Raw genomic sequence first — 22,738 nt, forward strand, 5'->3', positions numbered from 1 at the left:
AAACTCAGATCAAATGATGAAACCCACACTCATGAATAAAATGTAAAACTAAAGCTGCTGTTACGCCATTGTCACCCAACACCAAAGGCAGGGTGCTGGGAAAGTTAAAAGACCGCGGCAGAGCAGCTAAAAGTGGGTAGTCCAGCAAGAGGTGGAGGACTGTCATCTGGGAGCCACAGTGACACTGAGGTGGATCCTTGCGACGGAGGAGGTAACCATGTGTGAGCCACGTATGGCCAATGTGGAGCCGACAAATGACAACTGATTCCCTGTGAGAAGCCCGCAGCGAAGACTTCCACACATTTGCAGTCTCCTTAATGACACGCAGTTTTTTGTGCATACTGTCATACCACTCCATCTCCCAAAGCCGAAAAACCCTGCGGTGTAAGACAGAACGCAGGTCACTTGCAGAGATGCCCATCTCCAGGAGCGATTTCCATGTAGCCTGTCAGCAAGTTCGTTGCCTGGGATTCAGTCGTGTAATGGGGTCTACACAAACACCACTGAATGACTGGACTCTTCCAGGGCAGAGATGAACTCCTGGATGTTCGCCACCAAAGGTTGGCAAGGGTAGCACTGGTCAGTAGCTTGCAAGCTGCTCAGGGAGTCAGAACAGAGAAGAAACCAATGACCAGAACAGGAACGGATGTACTGAAGTGCACAATACATTGCCACAAGCTCTGCAGTGAATACACTGCAGCTAGCAGGCATGGAATGCTGTTCAATATGACCTCTGTGGACATAGGTGAAGCCAACATTAACATCAGTAATCGAGTCGTCAGTGTAAACAACTTCAGAGGCCCGAATCACGTCAAGAATCAAGAGGAAGTGAGCGAAGAGCGGCGGGGTTAATGGAGTCCTTACGGCCATGCAAAAGGTCCAGATGAAGCTTCGGCTGAGGTGTACACCATGGAGGTGTACATGAATGGACATAAAGTAGAAGTGGTAAAAGGAAGAACTGCAGTTCAGGGAGAAGGGATTCCACGTAAACTGCAATCATGAGCCCTGACCTCAGCTGCCGATGCAGGAGATTAACTACAGTGGGTGGGAAAAGGAGACTGTAGCTCAGATGCTCAGGAGAACTACGAATGCGTGCAACATAACTGGCGAGCATTTGCGTCCATCGGATCCACAATGAAGGGACTTGGGCCTCCACCAGGATGCTGGTCACCGGACTCTTCCTAAAAGCTCCCGTTGCTAGGCGAACACCACAGTGGTGCACTGGGTCGAGCAAACGCAACGCTGAGGGCGCCGCCGAACCATAAACCAGACTCCCATAGTCAAGGCGGGATTGAACAAGGGCTCTGTAGAGCTGCAGCAGCGTAGAGCGATCTGCACCCCAGTTGGTGTTGCTCAGGAGGCGGAGGGAACTGAGGTGCTACCAGCACTTCCACTTAAGCTGACGAAGGTGAGGAAGCCAAGTCACTCAGACGTCGAAAGCCGGTCCTAAGAATTTACATATCTCCAGTACAGTGAGTGGATCATAATCAAGGTCAAGTTCTGGCTCTGGATGAATGGTATGATGCCGACAGGAGTGCATAACACATGACATTGCAGCTGAAAACTGGAAACCATGGCTAGAGCCCATACTGCACCTAGTGGATGGCTTCCTGCAGGCGCTGCTCATCAACACCAGTACTGGTGGAGCAGTACGAAATGCAGAAGCTGCCTGCATACAGAGAGGGTGAGATGGATGGCCCTACAGCTGCTGCTAGACCATTAATGGCCACTAAAAATAGAGACACACACATCCACACTCAATACAGAGCCCTGCAAAACCCCATTCTCCTGGTAATGGGGGAGGGGGACTATGGGAGGCACCAACCTGGACACAGAAAGTACGAAGTGACAGGAAATTTTGGATAAAAATCGGAACGGGAGACCCCACTCATACCGGGTGATCAAAAAGTCAGTATAAATTTAAAAACTTAATAAACCACTGAATAATATAAATAGAGAGGTAAAAATTGACACACATGATTGGAATGACATGGGGTTTTATTAGAACCTCCCCATATTGCTAGACAGGTAAAAGATCTCTTGCGTGCGTCGTTTGGTGATGATCGTGTACTCAGCCGCCACTTTCGTCATGCTTGGCCTCCCAGGTCCCCAGACCTCAGTCCGTGCGATTATTGGTTTTGGGGTTACCTGAAGTCGCAAGTGTATCATGATCGACCGACATCTCTAGGGTTGCTGAAAGACAACATCTGACGCCCATGCCTCACCATAATTCCGGACATGCTTTACAGTGCTGTTAACAACATTATTCCTCAACTACAGCTATTGTTGAGGAATGATGGTGGACATATTGAGCATTTACTGTGAAGAACATCATCTTCGCTTTGTCTTACTTTGTTATGCTAATTATTGTTATTCTGATCAGATGAAGCGCCATCTTTCGGACATTTTTTGAACTTCTGTATTTTTTTGGTTCTAATAAAACCCCATGTCATTCCAAGCACGTGTGTCAATTTGTACCTCTCTATCTACATTACTCCGTCATTTATTCAGTTTTCAAATTTATACTGACTTTTTGATCACCTGGTACATTGTGGCAAGGATATGATGTTGCCAGATCGTGTCGTACGCTTTACATAAGTCAAAAAAGACAGCAATGACGTGTTGGCGTCTGGAAAAGGCTGTTTGGATGTCAGATTTGAGGGACACATGATTACCAGTGATAGAGCGACCCTGGCAGAAGCTGGCCTGACACGGAGCCAGTAGGCCATGTGGCTCCAGGACCCAACCCAACTGCCAACACACTATACGTTCCAGCAGCTTACAGATAACGTTGGTGAGGCTGATGGGCCAATACCTTTCCACATCGAGCAGATTTTTACTGGATTTTAGCACCAGAATGAAGGTGCTCTCCTGCTATTGCAATGGAAAGGCACCATCGCACCAGATCCAGTTGAAGATAATGAGGAGATATCGGTTGTAGTCAGACGAGAGATGTTTAATCATCTGACTGTGGATTTCATCCGGCCCAAGAGCTGTGTTGGGGCAATGTGCAAGGGCGCTGAGGAGCTCCCACTCTGTTAATGGGGCATTACAAGGTTCACTGTGGCGTGTAGTGAATGAGAGGACTGCCATCTGCCATTTGAGGGTGCGAAAGGCTGGGGGGGGTAGTTTTCTTATGCAGAGGTTCGAGCACAGCGCTCAGAAAAGTGCCCAGCAATCATGTTTTGTTTTGTTTTAGGGTGCAAAAAACAACTGATGTCATACGCGCCCAAGTCAAAACTATAGAACACAAACACAGAGATAAGGGAAACGACTATATGTCAGACCCAATGGACAGAATAGGAGACAGCTAAACAAGGCATGTGAAAGAGAGAGAGAGAGAGAGAGAGAGAGAGAGAGAGAGAGAGAGAGAGAGAGAGAGAGAGAGAAACAACCATAAAAAAATTGAGATCCAAAGCTAAAAATGAAATGGCCTTCGCTATATTGCTTCGGCAGATAAAAAGTAAAATGCGGTCAACAGCATGCACGCCATTCGCTAAAATGGCTGATAAATCAGATGGCGAACGCAAGCTGGAACATAAAAAAAAGGGCATTCCAGCAGGCAGTGGCAGACAGTTAAAATTTGGGCAAAATGCGTACAAATTGGTGAGGCAGCGCCACTAAGCAAATGATGATGGCTAAAAAGGCAGTGCCAAGTTAAAATAATCTCCTCCCGACGGGAGGGCTGAGAGGAGGTCATATAAGGTGCTGGGTGAGGCTTAATAAGCCAAAGCTTATTCCTGTGAAGGGAGGACCATTGGTGATAACAAAGGCACACCACCTCCTGACGGACTGCAATGCAGAGATCATCGGAGGGAATAAAGGTACTCGTGGGCTGAGGGACGAGGACTGCAGCCTTGGCAGCAGCGTCAGCAGCCTCATTTCCTGGCAGATCAACATGACCCAGGGACTCACAGAAACACGACACTGGTTTCACCAAGAGTGAATAAGTAACAGTTTTCCTGGACCTGCTGCACTAAGGGATGAGCAGTGTACAGTGCACACAGACGTTGGAGGGTGCTGAGTGAGTATGAGCAGAGGACACAATTGGGAAGGCTGTGTCACCGGATGTATTCCAGGGCCTGATACAAGGCGAAAAGCTCGGCTGTAAATACTGAGGATTGTGCCAGAAGCCGATATCGAGAGATTCGGGTGCCAATGACGAAGGCACACCCAACCCCAAGGTCAGTCCAAGAGCCATCAGTGTTTACAAACGATCTAAAGAATCATCAAAGGAGGAGACATTGGAAGGGTGGCCATTATTGGCAGACAAACAGCATGTATATCTGCTGCGGAGAAAGTCACGGCGGTACGACAGTGGTAGTTCTGCAGCTTCAGCATACAGACTCTCAACCAGGCTGGTGTAAAAGGCGCCCGTGGCCAAACAGATGCCATGATGATGGATAGTGTGGAGACAGCGCAAAAAGGATAGGTGTGCAGATGCATAAACAAAGCCCCCATAGTCAAGTTTCGAATGGACAAACCGAGGAGGGTGGTTCGATCGGCACCCCAGAAAGTACCATTAAGGACACACAGGACATTCAGAGACTGTGTACAATGGGCTGCCAAGTAAGAGACAGGGGAGGATCAAGAGAGTCTCCTATCAAGCATGAGCCCTAGGAATTTCGTAGTGTCAATGAATGGAAGGGCAACAGGCCCAAGGTGTATAGATGGTGGGAGAAACCATTTGCGCCACCAGAAATTCATAGACGGTTTTGTCAGTAGAAAAGCGAAAGCCATTGGCGATGCTCCAGGAGTGAAGACGATCAAGACAGTACTGAAAATGCCGCTCAGTGAGACAGGTCCATGGAGAACTGCAACAGATGGCAAAATCATCGACAAAATGGGGCTGGAGATGCCAGGCTGGAGATAGGTCATTATAGGGTTAATGGTGATAGCAAAGAGGATGACGCTCAGGACAGAACCCCGAGGCATTTTCCTGAATAAAGGTGTCCAACAAGGCAGAAGCCACACATACTTTGAAAACTCGGTCTTGTAAAAATGCCTGAAGAAAATAGGGCAGGCACCCACAGAAGCTCCACGTGTGAAGAGTATGGAGGATACCAGTTCTCCAGCAGGTGTCATAGGCCTTCTCCAAATCGAAAAACACGGCCACAGTCTGGGAAAACCATTCATGACATGGGTGGACAAAGTAATGAGATGGTCAACTGCAGAATGCTGTGCTCGAAATCTATACTGTGTAGTCATGAGTAAATGGCGAGACTCGAGCCACAACAACAGCCGGGCATGAATCATACATTCCTTCACCTTGCAAACGCAGCTCGTAAGAGAGATGGGGCAGTAGCTAGAAAGAAGGTTTTTGTCCTTACCTGGCTTAGGTATGGGTATGACGGTGGCTTCACGCCAGAGTCCAGGAAATGTGCCCTCAGCCCAGATGCAGTTGTATGTGTTAAGCAGAAAGCGCTTGCCCACAAGAGAGATGTGTTGCAACATCCAAATGTTGATAGCGTCGAGCCCCGGGTCGGAGGACCGGGATGAACTGAGAGCACGATCCAGCTCCCTCATAGTGAAGGCGGCATTGTAGCACTCATGATTCGAAGAGGAGAAGGATATTGCCCAAGCCTCCTTCACTCGTTTCCGATGGATGAAGGCAGGGTGATGGTGGGAAGAGCTCGAAACTTCTGCAAAATGGCGGCCCAAGGTGTTGGAGATAGCAACAGGATCCACGATGACATCAGCACCAACTGTCAGGCCAGAAACGGGGGAATGGATCTGGGTTCCAGAGAGCTGTCGGAGGTTAGTCCACACAACAGAGGAAGGCATGGAACTGTTAAAAGAAGTTGTGAATGAAACCCAACTAGCTCTTTTGCTATCCCGAGGAAGTCAACCACACTTTGCGAGCATCTGTTTATAATTAATGCAGTTTTCCAGCGTAGGGTGATGGTTAAAAATGTGGAGAGCACGTCTCCATGAGCAAATTGCGCCACGGCATGCCTCAGTCCACCAATGAATTGGGACACGACGTAGTAAAGGAATGGAACATTCTGCAGCAGTAAGGACAACGTTGGTGAGATAGTCCACCTGGTCATCACAACTGAGGAAATCTTGTTCTGTGAAGGTCACCCGGGGGGAGTAAAGCTGCAGTCAGCCCTAGTAAGCTGCCATGTGGGCATGCATGTGGATGGGTTAGGAGTCTGCAGACAGAGAGCACACAGGAAATGGTTGCTCGAGTAGATGTCAGAAAGAACGGACCACTCAAGATGATGGGCAAGCTGGGCAGTGCAAAAGATTAGGTCCAAATGGGACTAGATGTGCGAGGAGTCAGCAAGGAAAGTGGGTGCTCCAGTGTTAAGGCAGAAGAGGTTGAGTTGGTTAAGAATGTCAGATAAGAGGGCACCTCTCTCGCAGGCCCTGGGAGAACCCCAAAGGAGATGATGCGCATTAAAGTTACCGAGTAGCAAAAACGGTGGAGGTAGCTGCCCAATAAGCTAAAGGAAGTCTGCCCTGGAGACATCGAAGGATGGAGGTACATAAATGGTACAGAGGGAGAAAGTCAGGTGGGGAAGGAAAAAGCGAACAGCAACAGCTTGAAGAGTGGTAGTCAGGGAGATGGGTTGACTATGAAGGTCATCCCGTACAGGCAGTATGACGCCCCCATGAGATGGGATGCTGGCCTCAGGGGGAAGGTCCAAACGAATCAGTAAGTAATGTGGAAGCCCAAAGTGGTCTCGAGGGCACAATTTCGTTTCCTGAAGGCAGAGTACAAGGGGATGCTGCGATGCTAGAAGCAGCCGTAAATCCTCTTTTTGGGAGCGTAGCCCACGAACATTCCACTGGAGGACAGTCATGAGGAGAAAGATGTGGGGATGTCAACTCGGTGGCCACCGAGTAACAGATGGTGGAGAGTCGCTACTACAGGGCACAGAAGCAGGAGGATCCTGCTCCATGGGGTCCACAGAAGCATTGGCGTGCTTGTGCAGTCGATCTGTGGAGTCTGACGCTGAAAAACGGTTGGTGGCACGCACCGGCAAGACAGAGACCGGCCAGGCTAAGTGACCATGTGGCGTCACCGCCAAGCAGGATCTTCAAGTGAGTGAAGAAGACCGTTTGTCTTTAGTGGACTTCTTCGAGCCCTTCTGGTAAGAGGAAGACTTGGGTGTTGTTTCTGGAGGGATGGAAAAAGTCTTCTCGGGAGTACTCCCTCTGTCCTTTCCTGCCTGCCAGCTGTGTAGAGGGTAGCTTCGCCCCCTTACGCGAGAGTGACCATTTGTTGCACAGCGGGATGGGGGGACAGCAATGCTACCTTGACACTGGGTGACTTCAAAACCTCAGAGGCAAATTTGAGGTTGCGTGTCTGCGTAGCCATGTCCTTCATGGAGTGAGGGGTAACAACAACTGAACTATAAGTGCCAGATGGGAGAACACAGGGTTTGCGACTAGCCAGTAACTTGTGAGCTACTGGGTAAGGCACTTTTTCCTTTACCTGAATCTCTTGAGCAGCCCACTCATCTAGGTACATAGGACAATCCCAGGAGGAGGCACCGTGGCCACCATTGCAGTCGATACAGCGGGTAGAAGGAGGTGGACATTCGTCCTCGTGTGCACCCCTGCCACAGGTTATGCATTTGGCTGGGTGTCACCACAACGTTCTAGTGGGATTGAACCAATGACACTGGTAGCAGCACATCGGATTTGGTGAGGAAAAGAGTGCAGGTGGGCACCGAGGAGGAATCGACCTTTTTCATTACATGATGGACAGCAATGGCACCCTGATCAGAGAGGTAAGATTGTATTTTTGCCTCAGTTAGACTGCCAAGCATCCTGATGTAAATTACACCACGGGAAAAATTTAAAGTTCTATGTGCCTCGACACTAACAGGGTAGCCATGAAGAAGCAAGTAGGTGCTGTGCTTGAGAATCAGAAGCCACCTCCAGAAGCAAAGTGCCATTCCATAAACGAGAGTAGGATTTCACAGGGCCAGCAATGACAACAACACCTTTCTGAATAGTAAACAGATTGACCATGGCGAAGGACTGGCCGTCTTCAGTACATAATACCACACAGAAGAACTGCGGTGCAGCGGAAAGGGTCTTCGAATCAGTAGCCTCATTACGTTTACGTTTCATTGACATCAATGGAGAGGATGATTGACTCATCACGAAGAAATCCCCCATGATTGCCAGCGTCTCCAATGGCAGCCTCCTTCCAAATGGGAGCCCCCTTCACAACCACCTGCATTAGGTGGTTGTTCACACCTCAGGTCACTCCTCCCAAACACCTGACGGAGGGACCAATGGGCAATCTGGGAAGGTTACAGATCAGGCAATCACCCCTCCCTGCGCCTGCCCTGTACCAGGGAGTACATGCGAACCCTACCTGTCGACCCAGTGCTGGGAATTACTCATTACCCAGTCAACTTTTAAGCATCAGACACATGGGCCAGCCTTCAGGAACGCACAGGGAGGAAGAAGAAAAAAATGAGGATCCTCAAACATCGAAGTAGAGGAACAAGAGGAGAAGGGAAACACAAAAGGAAGAAGGAGCCAAAAAGAAAGTTGAGTCTGTTTGCAGGTCAGTGACAGAAAGCAGAACATTCCCAATAATACCCCAGAAATGTTCCCCAAGGGAGGAGAAAAAGAATGGCAAGAGGATAAACATATAGCATGGAATGGAAAAAGTGCTGGAAAGGCTGGGGCCCCATGGTAACCAAGCACGAACCCGCCAAAGAGTGGCAAGCCCCATGGGCAGTGCGTCAGTAGAGAGCATGCCATTGATCTTAACGCCAGGAACACCTTCTGGGTTCTGGTACCCAAAAAGACATCTGATCTTCATCCAGACTTTGGAAGGTAATGTGTGGCACCCAATGGTTGACACATACCTCTCCCAACACTCCTGTTTCCACCGTTTTATAAGTAGGGGAACATGGGCACAGAGCTGCTCTAGGGAAGGCTGCCACTTATGTCGCTCTACAGCTCACCGATAGCTCTTTAATCGCCTCAGCGACTTCCGGCGACCACCAACAGACTGTCTTTTACCGGGAGCACCCTAGAGAATAGGTATCACGTTTTCCACCGCAGAAATTATTGTTTTAGTGACCTGCTCAACCACAACATCGATTGCACCATGTGGGGGAGATTCAATGGTGACAGCTGAGGTGAAGGCTACTCAGTCTGCCTTGTTTAAAGCCCATCAGGGTAGGCGTCCGTGGGCATGACGCCGGGGGCGTGACAGGAAGATGGGGAAGTGGTCACTTCTATACAGGTCGTTAAGTGCTCTCCAGTGGATAGATGGGAAAGTCATGAGCTGCAAACCGATAAATCAATGGCCAAGTATCTACCATGAGCCACATTGAAATGTGTGATGGCCCCAGTATTTAAGAGGCAGAGGTCGAACCGAGACAGTAAAGTTTTGACATCTTTGCGTCGGCCAGTAAGCGTGGTGCTACCCCACAAGGGGTTATGGGCGTTAAAATCTCCCAAAAGTAGGAAAGTGCAGCTAATACATTCAGGGGTACTGCACCATCTGGAGGAAGATATACATTGCAGACATTTATTTCCTGCGTCATCCTTATTCTGACAGCCACAGCTTCAAGAGGAAGGGGCACAGGTTCACTACATATTGAGTTCAGGACATAAACGCAAACGCCACCTGATTCAATATTATATTTGCTACGGTTCTTGTAATATCCCCTGTAGCCGTGAGGGCAGAGGTCCACATTGCCAGGAACCAGGTTTCCTGGAGGGCAGTGCAGAAAGCAGATGTAAAGCTAAACAGTTGCCATAGCTCAGCCAGGTGGTGGAAAAAACCGCTGCAATTTCACTGGAGGATTACGTGATCACGAGACTGGGAAGGCATGAAACACTCAATAAGGCAGACTACACCTCAGGGAAACCTGCTGACACCAACATATTTCCTGAACAGGCTATATCCATTGTGTTGGAGGGTCTAGCGAGATCTAGGTCCTCAGCGGATGCCAGAATCTTCACCCCATCTTCAGACGCAGATCTTGTAGGCAGCGGTGGTGTAGGTGCCACCACAATTCCCTTGGTCTTGGGGGTCTCTTATGGATTTCTCTCACTGATCCTTGGTTTTCTCTGGCTGGGAGGGCTTCACTGATTCAGTTTCCGGCTTTCGGGCACTTCAGCCACTGGCAGGTGTCATCTTTCCTACTAGCAGAAACCTGGCAAGGGAGTGACCCAAGGGACCCCTTCCTAGTGAGAGAACCCAAGAGGACTTACACTTCTCCGGCTGAGAAGTGGGGACTGGTGTCCTTGATGGCTGGGGGGACTGTGATCCCGAAGTAGGTGGTGCACGAGCAACAGGAAGGGAAGTGCCCCCCACCATCAAGGAGGCCGGTGTAGTCTTCCGGCTCTGAGAACTGACTGGAACTTGCAGAACTGATGGGGGCTACAACTGTTCTTGTAGTGGCGGCATAAGAGGATTTCACAGCCACAGGATGTAGGTGTTCAAATTTCCTCTTGGCCTCAGTGTAGGTCAGTCGATCCAGGGTCTTTTATTCCACGATTTTCCTTTCTCGCTGTAAAATCCTGCAGTCTCGTGAGAAAGGGGAATGATGCTCTCTGCAGTTGACACAGATGGGAGGCTGGGCACATGGAGTACCGGGATGGGATGGACATCCACAATTTCGACGTGTGATGCTGGAAGTACGACGAGAAGACGTGCCTTAACTTCTAGCACTTTACAGAGCGAGGTGGCGCAGTGGTTAGACACTGGACTCGCATTCGGGAGGACGACTGTTCAATCCCGCGTCCGGCCATCCTGATTTAGGTTTTCCGTGATTTCCCTAAATCACTCCAGGCAAATGCCGGGATGGTTCCTCTGAAAGGGCACGGCCGACTTCCTTCCCCATCCTTCCCTAATCCGATGAGACCGATGACCACGCTGTCTGGTCTCCTTCCCCAAAACAACCAACCAACCTTCTAGCACTTAAAGTACCACATTGGGGGAGGGATATATGGCTTGACATCACAGCGGCAGACCATTACCTTGACCTTCTCGGGTAATGTGTCACCCTCGAAGACCAAGATGAAGGCACCGGTGGCAACCTGGTTATCCCTCGGACCCTGATGGATACGCTGGACGAAATGAACTCCTTGTTGCTCTAAGTTGGCAAGCAGCTCATCGTCAGACTGCAAAAGAAGGCCCCCGTGTAATATAATACCCTGGACCATATTTAAGCTCTTATAAGACGTGATGATAACAGAAACATCCTCCAACTTGTCACAAGCGATAAATTCCCATGACTGGGCAGAGTGTGCCATTTTTATCAAGACTGTCCCTGACCGCATTTTGGACAAGCCATCCATCTCCCCAAACTTGTCCTTCACCCACCTTAGGTGATTGTTCACACCTCAGGTCAGACCTCCCAAACTCCAGAGGGACCAATTAGCAATTGGGAAGATAACAGCTCAGGCAATCACCCCTCCCTGGACCTGGGTTGTACCAGGTGGCATATCTGAACCCTATGTGTCGATTCATGGCTCGTAATTGTGTGTTACCCAGTCACCTGTTATGCGTCAATCACGAAGGACCGGTCTTCAGGAGCACACAGGGAGAAAGAAGGAATAAAGACTTCAAACGCTGACGAGGAGATGAAGAATAAAGAAAGAGGGGAAAAAAGCAGACTAAGGACTGTTCCGATGCCAGGCTCGGAAAATTCAGAATGCAATCCCGAAAATATCCAAGACATGTTCCCAAAGGGAGAGGAAAAAGAAGAACAGGAGGATAGGCATGCAGTAACGGAAAGGAAAGAGGTTGGTTGGTTGATTGGAATTGAAGGGACCAGACAGCAAGGTCATCAGTCCCTGGTTTCAAATGTGGTCCATTGACATCTCAGAAAAATCAAAACGATAAACGGTAAAATGCTAAAAAACATAAAAGTGCAGTCATGTTGTCAATGGTGTAAACAAAATGAGGGAAGTCAGCACGTGAGCAACCCCAAGGCTATGCTAGACACAGGAAATACCCCATCTCTGATGCAGTACAGGCAAGACCACCTGCTATTCAAAAGCATTCAACCGCTAGAATGTAGAAGTGCGCATTGTAAAAGGAGACTAACCAATTCTAAAAAGTGATAAAAACAGAGTAAAAGGGAAAGAAAAGATCTTGGCCAGGGAGGGGAGTCAGGAATCTCCAAACACAGCTTACATTTGGAGACACCCCAACCCTCACCACCCTGCCCCTACTCTAGAGGGAGATTAAAAACCTTAAAACTGAGAATAAAAACCACTTTCAAGGAGGAAACTGAGAACCAGTTCGACCATCCGGGAATCGTCTGCCAATATTAAAGGTAAAGTGCGGGGAAGACTGTACTTAGTACACAGAGCCAAAAGAAGGGGACATTCCACCAAAATGTGGGCTACTGACTGGAAGGCTCCACAACCACAAAGTGGGGGTGGCTCATTACACCAAAGAAAACCATGGGACAGCCTGGTATGGCCGATGCGGAAATGACACAGGGTGGGGTTGAGTCCTTTTGGGAGAGGCGCGAGGAAGAACGCCAAGGGACAGGTGTCACCTTAGTCACACAAAGTTTATTAGACAGGGAGGTAGCCTCCCAAAAGTTGGTCCACGATTGTGCGAAGTGGGATTCGATATGAAGCCGTAAATCCACCGCAGGAGGCGTTACTGAGAAGGGGGCTAAGTGACTGCTCCCCCAACCAAACAATCAGCAAGCTAATTACCTGAGATACCCACATGGCCAGGGACCCAAAGGAAAACAACGGAACCAGCAGCATGATGAAGTTCGGCGAGACAGTCACAGATGGCAAAGACCAAGGGATGGTGGGAAAAACACCGGTCAATAGACTGAAGACCACTAATTGAGTCCGTACATAGCAAAACGTGGTGGAGTTGGGACTGTTTAATAAAGGTAAGGGGAAATTGCCATCAAACACCCCACATGTAATTGGCATGTGATTTTCCATGCCAACAGAGGACGTGAAGGCATATCCCACACGATCAGCAGATTTAAAGCCATCAGTGTAAAAAACAACAGCAACTCGAAACTCCCATAAAATTCGGTGGAAAAAACAATGGAATACCATCGGGGGAATGGAATCTTTTGGACCTTGGCAGAGATCGATCCGAATCCGGGGCCGAGGAACTAACCAAGGGGGGGTGTTGGGGAGGAAACATGGGAGACAGGACAAAGAAGGAAGCTGAAAATCACGGCGAAGAGACGTAAGGTGGAGCCCAACCAGTAAACCCACCCGAGGGCGAGAATCGGATGGGCGACGTCCTTGGTCTGGGAACAGGATAGCATAGGAAGGATGAGTGGGAGAGGAATGGGCAGCGACTGCATAAGAAACCAGAAGCTGGGACCGCCGAACAAAAATGGGAAGGGGGAATATCCCAGCTTCAACCAGGAGACTATCAACAGGGCTAGTAGGGAAGGCACCAGTGGCCAAACGGATACCACGATGGTGGACTGGATCCAGGAGGTGGACTGTGGAAGGAGCAGCTGAACCATAAACTTGACAACTATAGTCCATGCGAGACAGCACTAAAGGCCGAAAAGGCAGAGAAGGATGGAGTGGTCTGCACCCCAAAAGGTGTGGGCAAGAAAGCAAAGAACATTGATTTTACGGAAACATCCATGAACAAATGAACAACAGGTCAGAATCATGTTGCAAAGGTGGGGACAGGACCTCTGGCTACACCAGAGGCTCCTTGACCCAGGACTTACGTTTCTTCTTCTTTTCTGTTTGAGATCGAGGAGGGCTGTGCGGGACGGCTGTGTGGCAAAAAGAAGCCAGCTGCAGCAAGATCTGGAACAGAAAGAGATCAGGCGACCTGGGGGCTCACAGACTGTGGTTCTCGTGGTCGTCGTGCAGCAGCAGACCTTTGGCCTGGAAGGTGCCGGGAAGGGGTATCCCGGTAGGGGCACCCTTGACCGGCAGATACCAAAGAAGTGGGACACTCCTCCAGCTGGGGAGGGGGAGCGGTGCCCAGAGGGGAGGGTGTGGGAGTCGCAGGGGAGTGGGGGGAGGAGAGGGGTTAGGGACTGGGGTAAGGAAGGGGGAGGAAGGGATGAAGATGTAACTAAAGCATAGCTAGAAGTCATGGACAGAGGATGAATACGTGCATACTTCTTACGAGCCTCAGTGTAGGTTAGATGATCAAGGGACTTATACTCCTGTATCTTCTTTTCCTTCTCATAAACGGGGTAATCCGGTGTATGTGGAGAATGATTGCCACGACAATTCACACACACAGGAGGGGAAACACAGGAACTCTCCTCATGGAGTGGACATCCACAGTCACCACAGAGCTGCAAACAGCGGGAAGACATGTGTCCAAAACGCAAACACTTAAAACACCTCATAGGTGGTAGGATGTACGGCTTCACATCACATCGATAAACAATAATCTTGTCCTTCTCAGGGAGGGTATCCCCTTCAAAGGCCAGGATAAAGGCACCAGTATCAATGCAAATATCCTCCGGACTCTTCTGAACATGCCGAACAAAGTTAACACCCCGCCGTCCGAGGTTGTCCCACTTGAACCATATTCAAAGTTTGGTGGTGGTGGTGGTGGGGGGGGGGGGGGGGACAAATTTTGCCAAGATGGTTACACGCACAAAGGGCCGCAGACTGGGCAGCTGAAGCAGTTTTTATCAACAAAGAACCCGACTGCATCTTACTCAGAGAGTCCACATTGATAAACTTGTCTTCAATGTGTTCCACAAAAAATAAACGTTTGGTATTGGTGAAAGTATCCCCATTAGTCCTGGTGCAAACCAGATAGCGGAGGAAAGGTTTCGCCCCTAGCCGATGAGCCTGACCCTCTTCCCAGGGGGTAGCAATGGAAGGGCAGGCCAAAGGGGCACAAGAAGCAGCACTAAAAGAATCATTTCCATGCAAAGAGACGGCCGTACTGATGAGGGGCTCTTCCCATGGGCATCACCCAGCCACAGCAAGAGCCATCTGGCACGGTGGACATTGCCAGGAGTTCCGATGCTCCAGGACGACAAGCAACCACTCCTAGGCTTACATGAGGAGGTTACAGCTCAGGTATCAGAAGTGTGATCCCTGCGTTTTCAGGGGGCTCAACCGAAAAGGTACATAGCGACCCCCACCACATGGGCTGGCTACCGTGCTGGCTATGCACCCTAGCACCAGACAACAACGTGAAAGAAAAGGTGGAATGTACTAGGAGGGCACACGTCGGAGACACTAGGTAAGGTGCTCTTCCCCAAATGGCTCACACTACGGAGGAGAAATTTTGTAATGGAGGTCAAACCCCAGAGGGGGACCAAGGAATGCCAAAAGGAGGAGATGATTACGCAACAAAGTCGGAGTGTAAAACCAACAGAACCAGGAGGACAGCAGGGCCAACATAAACAAGGACACCAAGAGAGGGAGAGAAGAGGACGAAGGGGAAGGAGCAAGGAGAGGAAAGGAGGAGAAGGGCAAGGAAATGCAGCCCGGGAAAGAAGGAAGGCTGCAATAGCTCGGGGCGCTGTGCTTGCCACGCACATACTCACAAAAGGACCACCAGCCCCGCGCTGCGTGTGCATGGGGGGGGAGGGGGGGGGGAGAATGGTGTGCTTTAGTGTTGGCTCTACACATCGCAAGTATGTCCTCTAATCAGTGCGCCGAGAAAAATAATACTTCCACTTTCTACCACCAGATAAAAATATGGTGCTGAAACCAGTAACAATGTGAAATGCTTTCTGTTTTGATTCAGTATGCCATTTATCACTTGGTGAGACATGTTTATTTCTTTTGTGTAGTGTTGGTGTAAAGCATTGGTAGTCAACATGGTCCCTGCCGCCTGCTAGTGGCCATTCCTGCTTTTATGGTTGGCAGTTGGTGCTAGTGGTTTTAGAAATATTTTTATTTGGTTTTCACAAAATTTTGACAAAATATTTGACAAGCAATTATTATTATAGTTTTAACTTGCTGTAACTCTGCTTTATAAATTTTCTAACTTAAAGTTACTTCCCTGCTTTATAAATCACCATTATTGTGAAAGCTGTGTGTAGTTCAAAAATTTTACTACTAACACAGATACAGACGTGGGCAGTAGGTAGAAAATGCTGACTACTATTGGAGTGAAATGTAAAGAAGGTTGGATTTTTTTTAATACAATACGGAATGGCTGTCAAGAAGGAAGGCGATGCACTGCTGGTAAAAGTTGTTTTATCAGAACAGCAGCAATAGCAGAACTCCACTGCAGGAACATCGCCAACAAAAACAGATGTTAAGAGCCCCATGTCAATAAATCGGCTAAAGAATATGATCAAGAAATTCAAAGAAACAGGTGAATTAGATGGAGCAGCAGGAAGAGTGAGGCAGCCTATTCCCATGGTAGTATTTGATGAAGTTGCTGTAGCTATAGCACAGTGCTCAAGCTGTTTCATGGGAATTCTCTCTCCCCTAACCGAAGGTTCAAAAGATTTTGCAGCACATTTTACAGTGGTATCTGTTGTAGACTGGCAAGACAGCCAATCCACAATGACGGGTAGCCGAAAGGCACGCGTTTAAGCTCACGCAGGATGGCGTGAGGTCTGGAACAGGTCAAGGTAATGAATATAGCAAGTAAAGTTCGTAGCTTCTTGAATACTTAACTTCAATCCATAATTGGTGAACATCTGTCTGATGGTACATGCATCACAAGATAAATAGCAATTGATAATGGCGCCTTGCTAGGCCGTAGCAAATGACGTAGCTGAAGGCTATGCTAACCATCGTCTCGGCAAATGAGAGCGTAATTTGTCAGTGAACCATTGCTAGCAAAGTCGGCTGTACAACTGCGGCGAGTGCTAGGAAGTCTCTCTAGACCTGCCGTGTGGCGGAGCTCAGTCTGCAATCACTGACAGTGGCGACACGCGGGTCCAACGTATACTACCGGACCGCGGCTGATTTAAAGGCTACCACCTAGCAAGTATGGTGTCTGGCGGTGACACCACAGTATCCCTGCAAGATTCAGAATGCACACCAACTGAAACCCCAAGATAGGCTACAATGCTGTACTTTACCGCTCACTTTTTGGCATGGATGGAAACGGATGACATGTGCGCAGGGAATATGCTTCGGATGGATGAGGCACATTTTAGTCTCCATGGTGCCGTGAACACATAGAGCTGTTGCACATGGAGTCCTACTCCACTCCATTACAGACATCTACTGCACTCAGCTTACGTGACTGTGGTGAGGTTTGACATGCTCCTTCATCCTCAGTCAGTTTTTCGTCGAGGAGATGACACCTCACACACCTGTTAGGTGTACAGTGACGCCTGCATGTTATAAGGACCTCCTCGTGCAACATGTGATTCTTGCAAGATTGGGCGACACTACATGTCATTTGTAGGTGAAAGATTTGTTTTGATAAATCTTCAGTAATGACTGCATCATCTGCAGGCAATTTCAAGATGCATGGCCTTCCACATTCCTGACGTAAATGCATGTGACTTTTGGTTGTGGAGATATGTGAAAGACTGATGTATCCAGACTCTTCCTGACCTGCAGGATAGCATATGACGATATCGGTTATGCTGTGAGCAACTGCCAACTATGCCACATTACAGAGGGTGAGTTGGGAGACCATTTGAACACATGTTGTGACAATATCCTAATAAATGTTCCAGAAGCATTGTTATTGCATGTCTGGTCTTTCCTCTCCTTTTTGTACACCCACACCACATTTTGACTGCTTACCATGCATTTTCACCTGATGCAAAAACTGGAACCACTATTTTTTCCAGCATACTCCTTGTGCATACCAACTAATGGATATACCTATGATGTTTCAGTGTCTCGTGCTGTATACAGCCTGAACTGCAGCACTGTGAACACTGTCAGTTAGATCGCCGGGAAAGCCTGAAGAGTTACATCAAAAGTCTCTACTGTCAGTTTAATTACTTAATTTGAATATGGAGAAGAGTTATACCTCTGCTAAAGAAACACAATTCAAATGACACAGAAAACTACTGTACCACTCTTTTTCCTGTTGTCACCATTGTCAAAAATAAAAGGATCAACTATGAAAGACAGATTAATGAATTACTTGAATAAATAAAAGCTTTTAAGGGAATCACAGTTTGGCTTCTGAAGTGCTAGAAGTACAGAATTGGCCATATTATAATTCAAAAAAGTAATACTTGATGCTTTTGATAAAGGTAAGCTATTACAGACTTATTTTTAGAGCTAAGATATTTGATGCTGTTGGCCACAAGATTCTACTAAATAAACTACAAGCACTAGGAATAAGAGTCGTAGCATGTAGGGTACAATAATATATACCTCAAATTAGTTTAAACCTTTAATGGAACACTTATCAGAAACAAAATACTTTAATATAGGAGCCCCTCAGGGTAGCATATTAGGGCATATTCTGTTCCTGATATACATAAATGACTTTCCCAAAACACACACACACACACACACACACACACACACACACACACACACACACACACACACACACACACCACCTCATGCACGTATGAACACTACCACCAACCAACCGGAATTCCCAATATTGTTAGTCAAGGGGGGAAAATTCTCTTTGCTGACGACAGGAAGATTAGTTACTGAGAAAGCAAGACAACTCCTTGCAGAAGAAGCAAATGAAACCCTCAGGGAAGTTTTCAACTGGTAAGGGAAGGAAGGAAGATTGGGTTTAAAGTCCCGTCGACACCGAAGTCTGTAAATACGGAACACAAGGTCGGATTGTCACAGGATGGGGAATGAAATCGCTCATGCCCTTTCAAGCAAACAATCATGGCATTTGACTGGAGCATTTAGGGAAATCACAGAAAACCTAAATCTGGAGGGCTGGACGCAGGTTTGAACAGTCGTCCTCCCGAAGGAGAGTCCAGTGTGCTAACCACTGCACCACCTCACTCTACGTTTGCAATTGGTCAATGAGCAATACAGCCACAGTGAACATAAAGAAAACAAATGCCATGCATCTCAGATTGAAGAGAAAAAATGATGGTCTTCAATCAAATGTAGATGACACCTCTGTAGACTGTGAACAAGTACAAAATTTCTGTTCTATTCCTATACTGATTTTCAGTTGAAGTTTTGTGAGCATGCAATGATACTTGCACATGGAATGTCATTAGCCTATTGTGCCTTTACTGTCCTGTCATTAGTACGTAACAGCCAGTGTCTTTTAGTAGCACATTACATGTACACTCAATTCTTAGCCATGGGATTCTTTTCTGGGGAACAAATGCACAAAATATGAACAGTTTTCAAACTACAGAGAAGAGTCACAATGATAACAACCTAAAATAGTCGAGCTTATTGTAAATGTCTGTTCTAAACAGTGGGGACTTCAACTAAACCACATGAGTACATTTACCTATCAATTGTACACGTAAAATGAGGATGAAAATTACTGCACAAACAACTCTGTTCATGACTTGGAACAAAAGAAGACCGAGTTCATGTTTGTCAACAAAGAACAAACAAACTCCAAACAGCATTTTTAACAAGCAATAGAACTATACAATAAATTGCCAAAGGAGATTAAAGACATTACTAAAACAAACTTATCTGTTAAGAAACACATCTTTGCATTGAAGGATCAGACTACTCAGATAACAGAGTAGGGGTTTGGTAAGAAATATAACACATCGTGTAGCACTAATGTTTTTCATTGTTTAATAACTTCTGTGTAAAATACTATTGTACACTAGAGATAAACTGAATGAGGCAACACCGTTTTAAACAGACTGGCCTTGTATTTGGTAGGGTGGAAGCTCCAGTCTTCACCCAGCCACTACAATTTTGCTTCACTGTGGTTTTCCTTCAGGCAAATACCGGGATAGTTTCCTGGTATAAAGCCACAGCCAAATACCCATCCTATCCTTGTCAAAATAAAGCTCTATTATTTAAATGCCTGTAAACACAAACCGTGTTATTTTTTGTTGTTCTGAAATTGTGATACCAAAACATGACCAATATCCTTGTAGAAGTGATCTACAGATGAATTAAAAAGCACCATGTTTCTTGTTTCTTTCATTACATTTTACCTGTTTTGTGACATGGTCGAAGGTTTTTCCTCCTTTTTGTCTTCTATTAATAGATACAGTCAAATTTCAGTTTTATTGGTTTTATTTAACACTACAGTAGATAGTGCTGTTTGGAATTCAATGTTTCCTTATTTATACTGCTGTCTGTCAATACATAAGTAAAATGTCTGGAAATGGCTGGGTGCTTCATGACCACAGCTCTGTGGTCAGAGATCATTGGTTCAACTATTGTCATCTCATAGACCCAAATATAGAGGTTAAAACAAAATATTGAACCTTCTTCCTGACAAACTATTAACAGTGGCTCAGTCTGGATCCTGTAATGGCTTCTCTTCTGGGAATGCAATATACAATCTCATGAACTCACTCATAGTAGAAACACGGAATAGAATTACCCTGTTAAGAGTGCGGGTTTACTAAGTCCTCTCTTATCTTCCTTTCTTCACTTCATCCAGCTCTTTTATTCTTCTCCTTACTATTTTCTTCCATCTTTCCACTGTACCTTCAATAGCCGTTGTCAGAACTCCTTACCTTTAAGTACATGTACCACCCAGTTCACTTTCCTTTCATTAACCAAATTTAAGAGAATTCTTTTTTCCTTTACCATTTGTTACTTTATTTTATCCATGTTTTTTTCCTCACTTCTTCAGCATCCAGCTTCCTCAACTCTACAGAAAAATATTCCGTGCAAAGCATCTAATCAATAGTTTATTTAACTCAAGCCCCACTATTTGATAATAAGCATTGCTGTGGAACCTAAAATGGTATGGAATTTAATATCTTTCCTTTGTATAGATGGAGTTATATCTTACAAAAAAGATGGTCACATTAGCAAACGATAGAGCACGAATATAAAATAAATTGACAGTGGGTGAACATTAAATATGGCATAATCACAAGGTTCAGTGCTCTGTCCACCCCCTTTCTTGGTGTACCAGGAACATTAAAGGCATCTTCAGAAACTTTTATGTTTGCAGATGACAAGTATATGGATAACAAGTCTAACGCATCAATATCAGGCACAGTCTGGAGACTAATGGAATGGCTTACGACTGGTTCAGAGCCAATAGGTTAAGTCAATCTTACGAATCTCATACTATATCAACAAAAATATTCAATTTTTGAAATTATAACGTAATTGGACAGATAAAAAATCTACTCACCAAGTGACAGCATGAAAACACAAATATAAAGGTACTGAAGCCTGCGAGCTTTTGGAGCCAGTGGCTCCTCCTCCTGGCAGAAGGAGTTGACGGGGAAAGAAGTGGGGTGAAGGGTAAGGACTATATCCTTTTCCTAAACCTCAGCAGTCATTTCATCCCTCTTCCTTCCCCTTCAACCCTTCTGCCAAAACAAGGAGCCACTGATTTTGAAAGCTTGCAAACTTTAATATCTCTATACATGTGTTCTCCTCCTGCCCCTTGATGAGTAGATTTTTTTATCTGGTCAATTGCAGTAAATCTCATACTATACAGATTCAAGAGGATAAAAATTATTTAAAGGTACCAAAAGTCAATGGGCATACATTGGATGGACGTGTGAAGGTCCTAAGCACTAGATAGATAATAATCCAAGATGGTACAAGCATGTGGATAAGTTAACAAAAAAGCTCTGTTCTGCTTGCTTCACACTCTTAAATCTCACTGTGGTAGTCTGCAGATGGAACTGCTAGCATACCTGACAGTTTCACTCAGTTCTATCCTATGGCATCATCTTCTGGGGTATTGTAGCTGTGGTGAGGAAAGTATTTATTCTACAAAACTGTTCAATGAGACTATTGTGTACAGTCGATAACTGAATACTTGCATAAGGCTCTTCAGCAACTAATGACTCTCAACACTTACCTGCCAGCATGCAGATCCCTAATGGTATTTGTGATTAATAATGAGAGTGAACCTAGAATGAAATCGGCAATTTAAAACCACAAAACTAGAAGCAGAAATAATTTCTGCATGGACTATTCTTCCTTCTCAAAGGTTTAGAACAGTTTTATATTTTGGTGAAAAAGACTGACAGGTTGGCAACAAACATCGGGTGATGCACTGAAAAATCACCAAATATTTAAACATAAAGTAAAATAATATCTCATTAGCCAATCGTAAAATTTATCAGAATATTTGGCCTCAGCATGCACATTGCACGTAGCTCTAATATTTGTATCAGGTGTGTGTGTGTGTGTGTGTGTGTGTGTGTGTGTGTGGGGGGGGGGGGGGGGGGGGGGGGGGGGGGTGCGCGCGTGCGTTTACATAGATGCTTTATTTGAAGTATTAAACAGCAGCTGAGTAGTAGAAGAGGAGAAATAGTTCCCCCCCCCCCCCTTCCCAGTTTATTTGGCATGATCAAAATAAATGGGACACCACATTGATGGGCATTCACTAATTAAAGCGACAAATTGATGCAGGAAAAACCTCTCCAGATAATCGTCACCAATATTAATACGTTTTTTTGTACCTGGTGAAAAGAAGTATCTCTCATTTTGTTTGAGCCACTTTCCCATACATTCTTTTATCTCCTCATTGGGCTGATTCAAAATGGTAAACCAAAGTTTGATACCACATTAAAATATTGTTTAGAAAAGCATCACCTTCCCTTTAGTAGTGTTCTTTCAAGCCTCCATACACTCTGAGTCTTGTTTCCTTGTGGTGTACTAACTCTTTCATGACCCACTTTCCACTCATTTTGCTGTACTTGAGCTTGTTACTGATAATGTTATGTAGAGTGTGAACACTTACTGCAACTGCTTTTTTTCCCTGTATGTTCAGATG

At 46.4% G+C, this 22,738-nt stretch overlaps 1 protein-coding gene across 1 annotated transcript in view; it reads right to left on the bottom strand.

Annotated features, from left to right (window-relative positions):
• Positions 1 to 22,738, bottom strand: part of LOC124616651 (lysM and putative peptidoglycan-binding domain-containing protein 3) — a gene marked incomplete at its 5' end in the record, with an annotated part of 79,893 nt that overhangs the window by 49,653 nt on the left and 7,502 nt on the right. Inside the window, one exon of the mRNA XM_047144980.1 lies at positions 13,671 to 13,752. Coding sequence (XP_047000936.1) covers positions 13,671 to 13,752 — 82 coding nt within the window. The remainder of the gene's footprint in view (positions 1 to 13,670; positions 13,753 to 22,738) is intronic.

This window comes from Schistocerca americana, chromosome 5 (assembly GCF_021461395.2).
Source record: "Schistocerca americana isolate TAMUIC-IGC-003095 chromosome 5, iqSchAmer2.1, whole genome shotgun sequence".
NCBI classification, from domain to species: domain Eukaryota; kingdom Metazoa; phylum Arthropoda; class Insecta; order Orthoptera; family Acrididae; genus Schistocerca; species Schistocerca americana.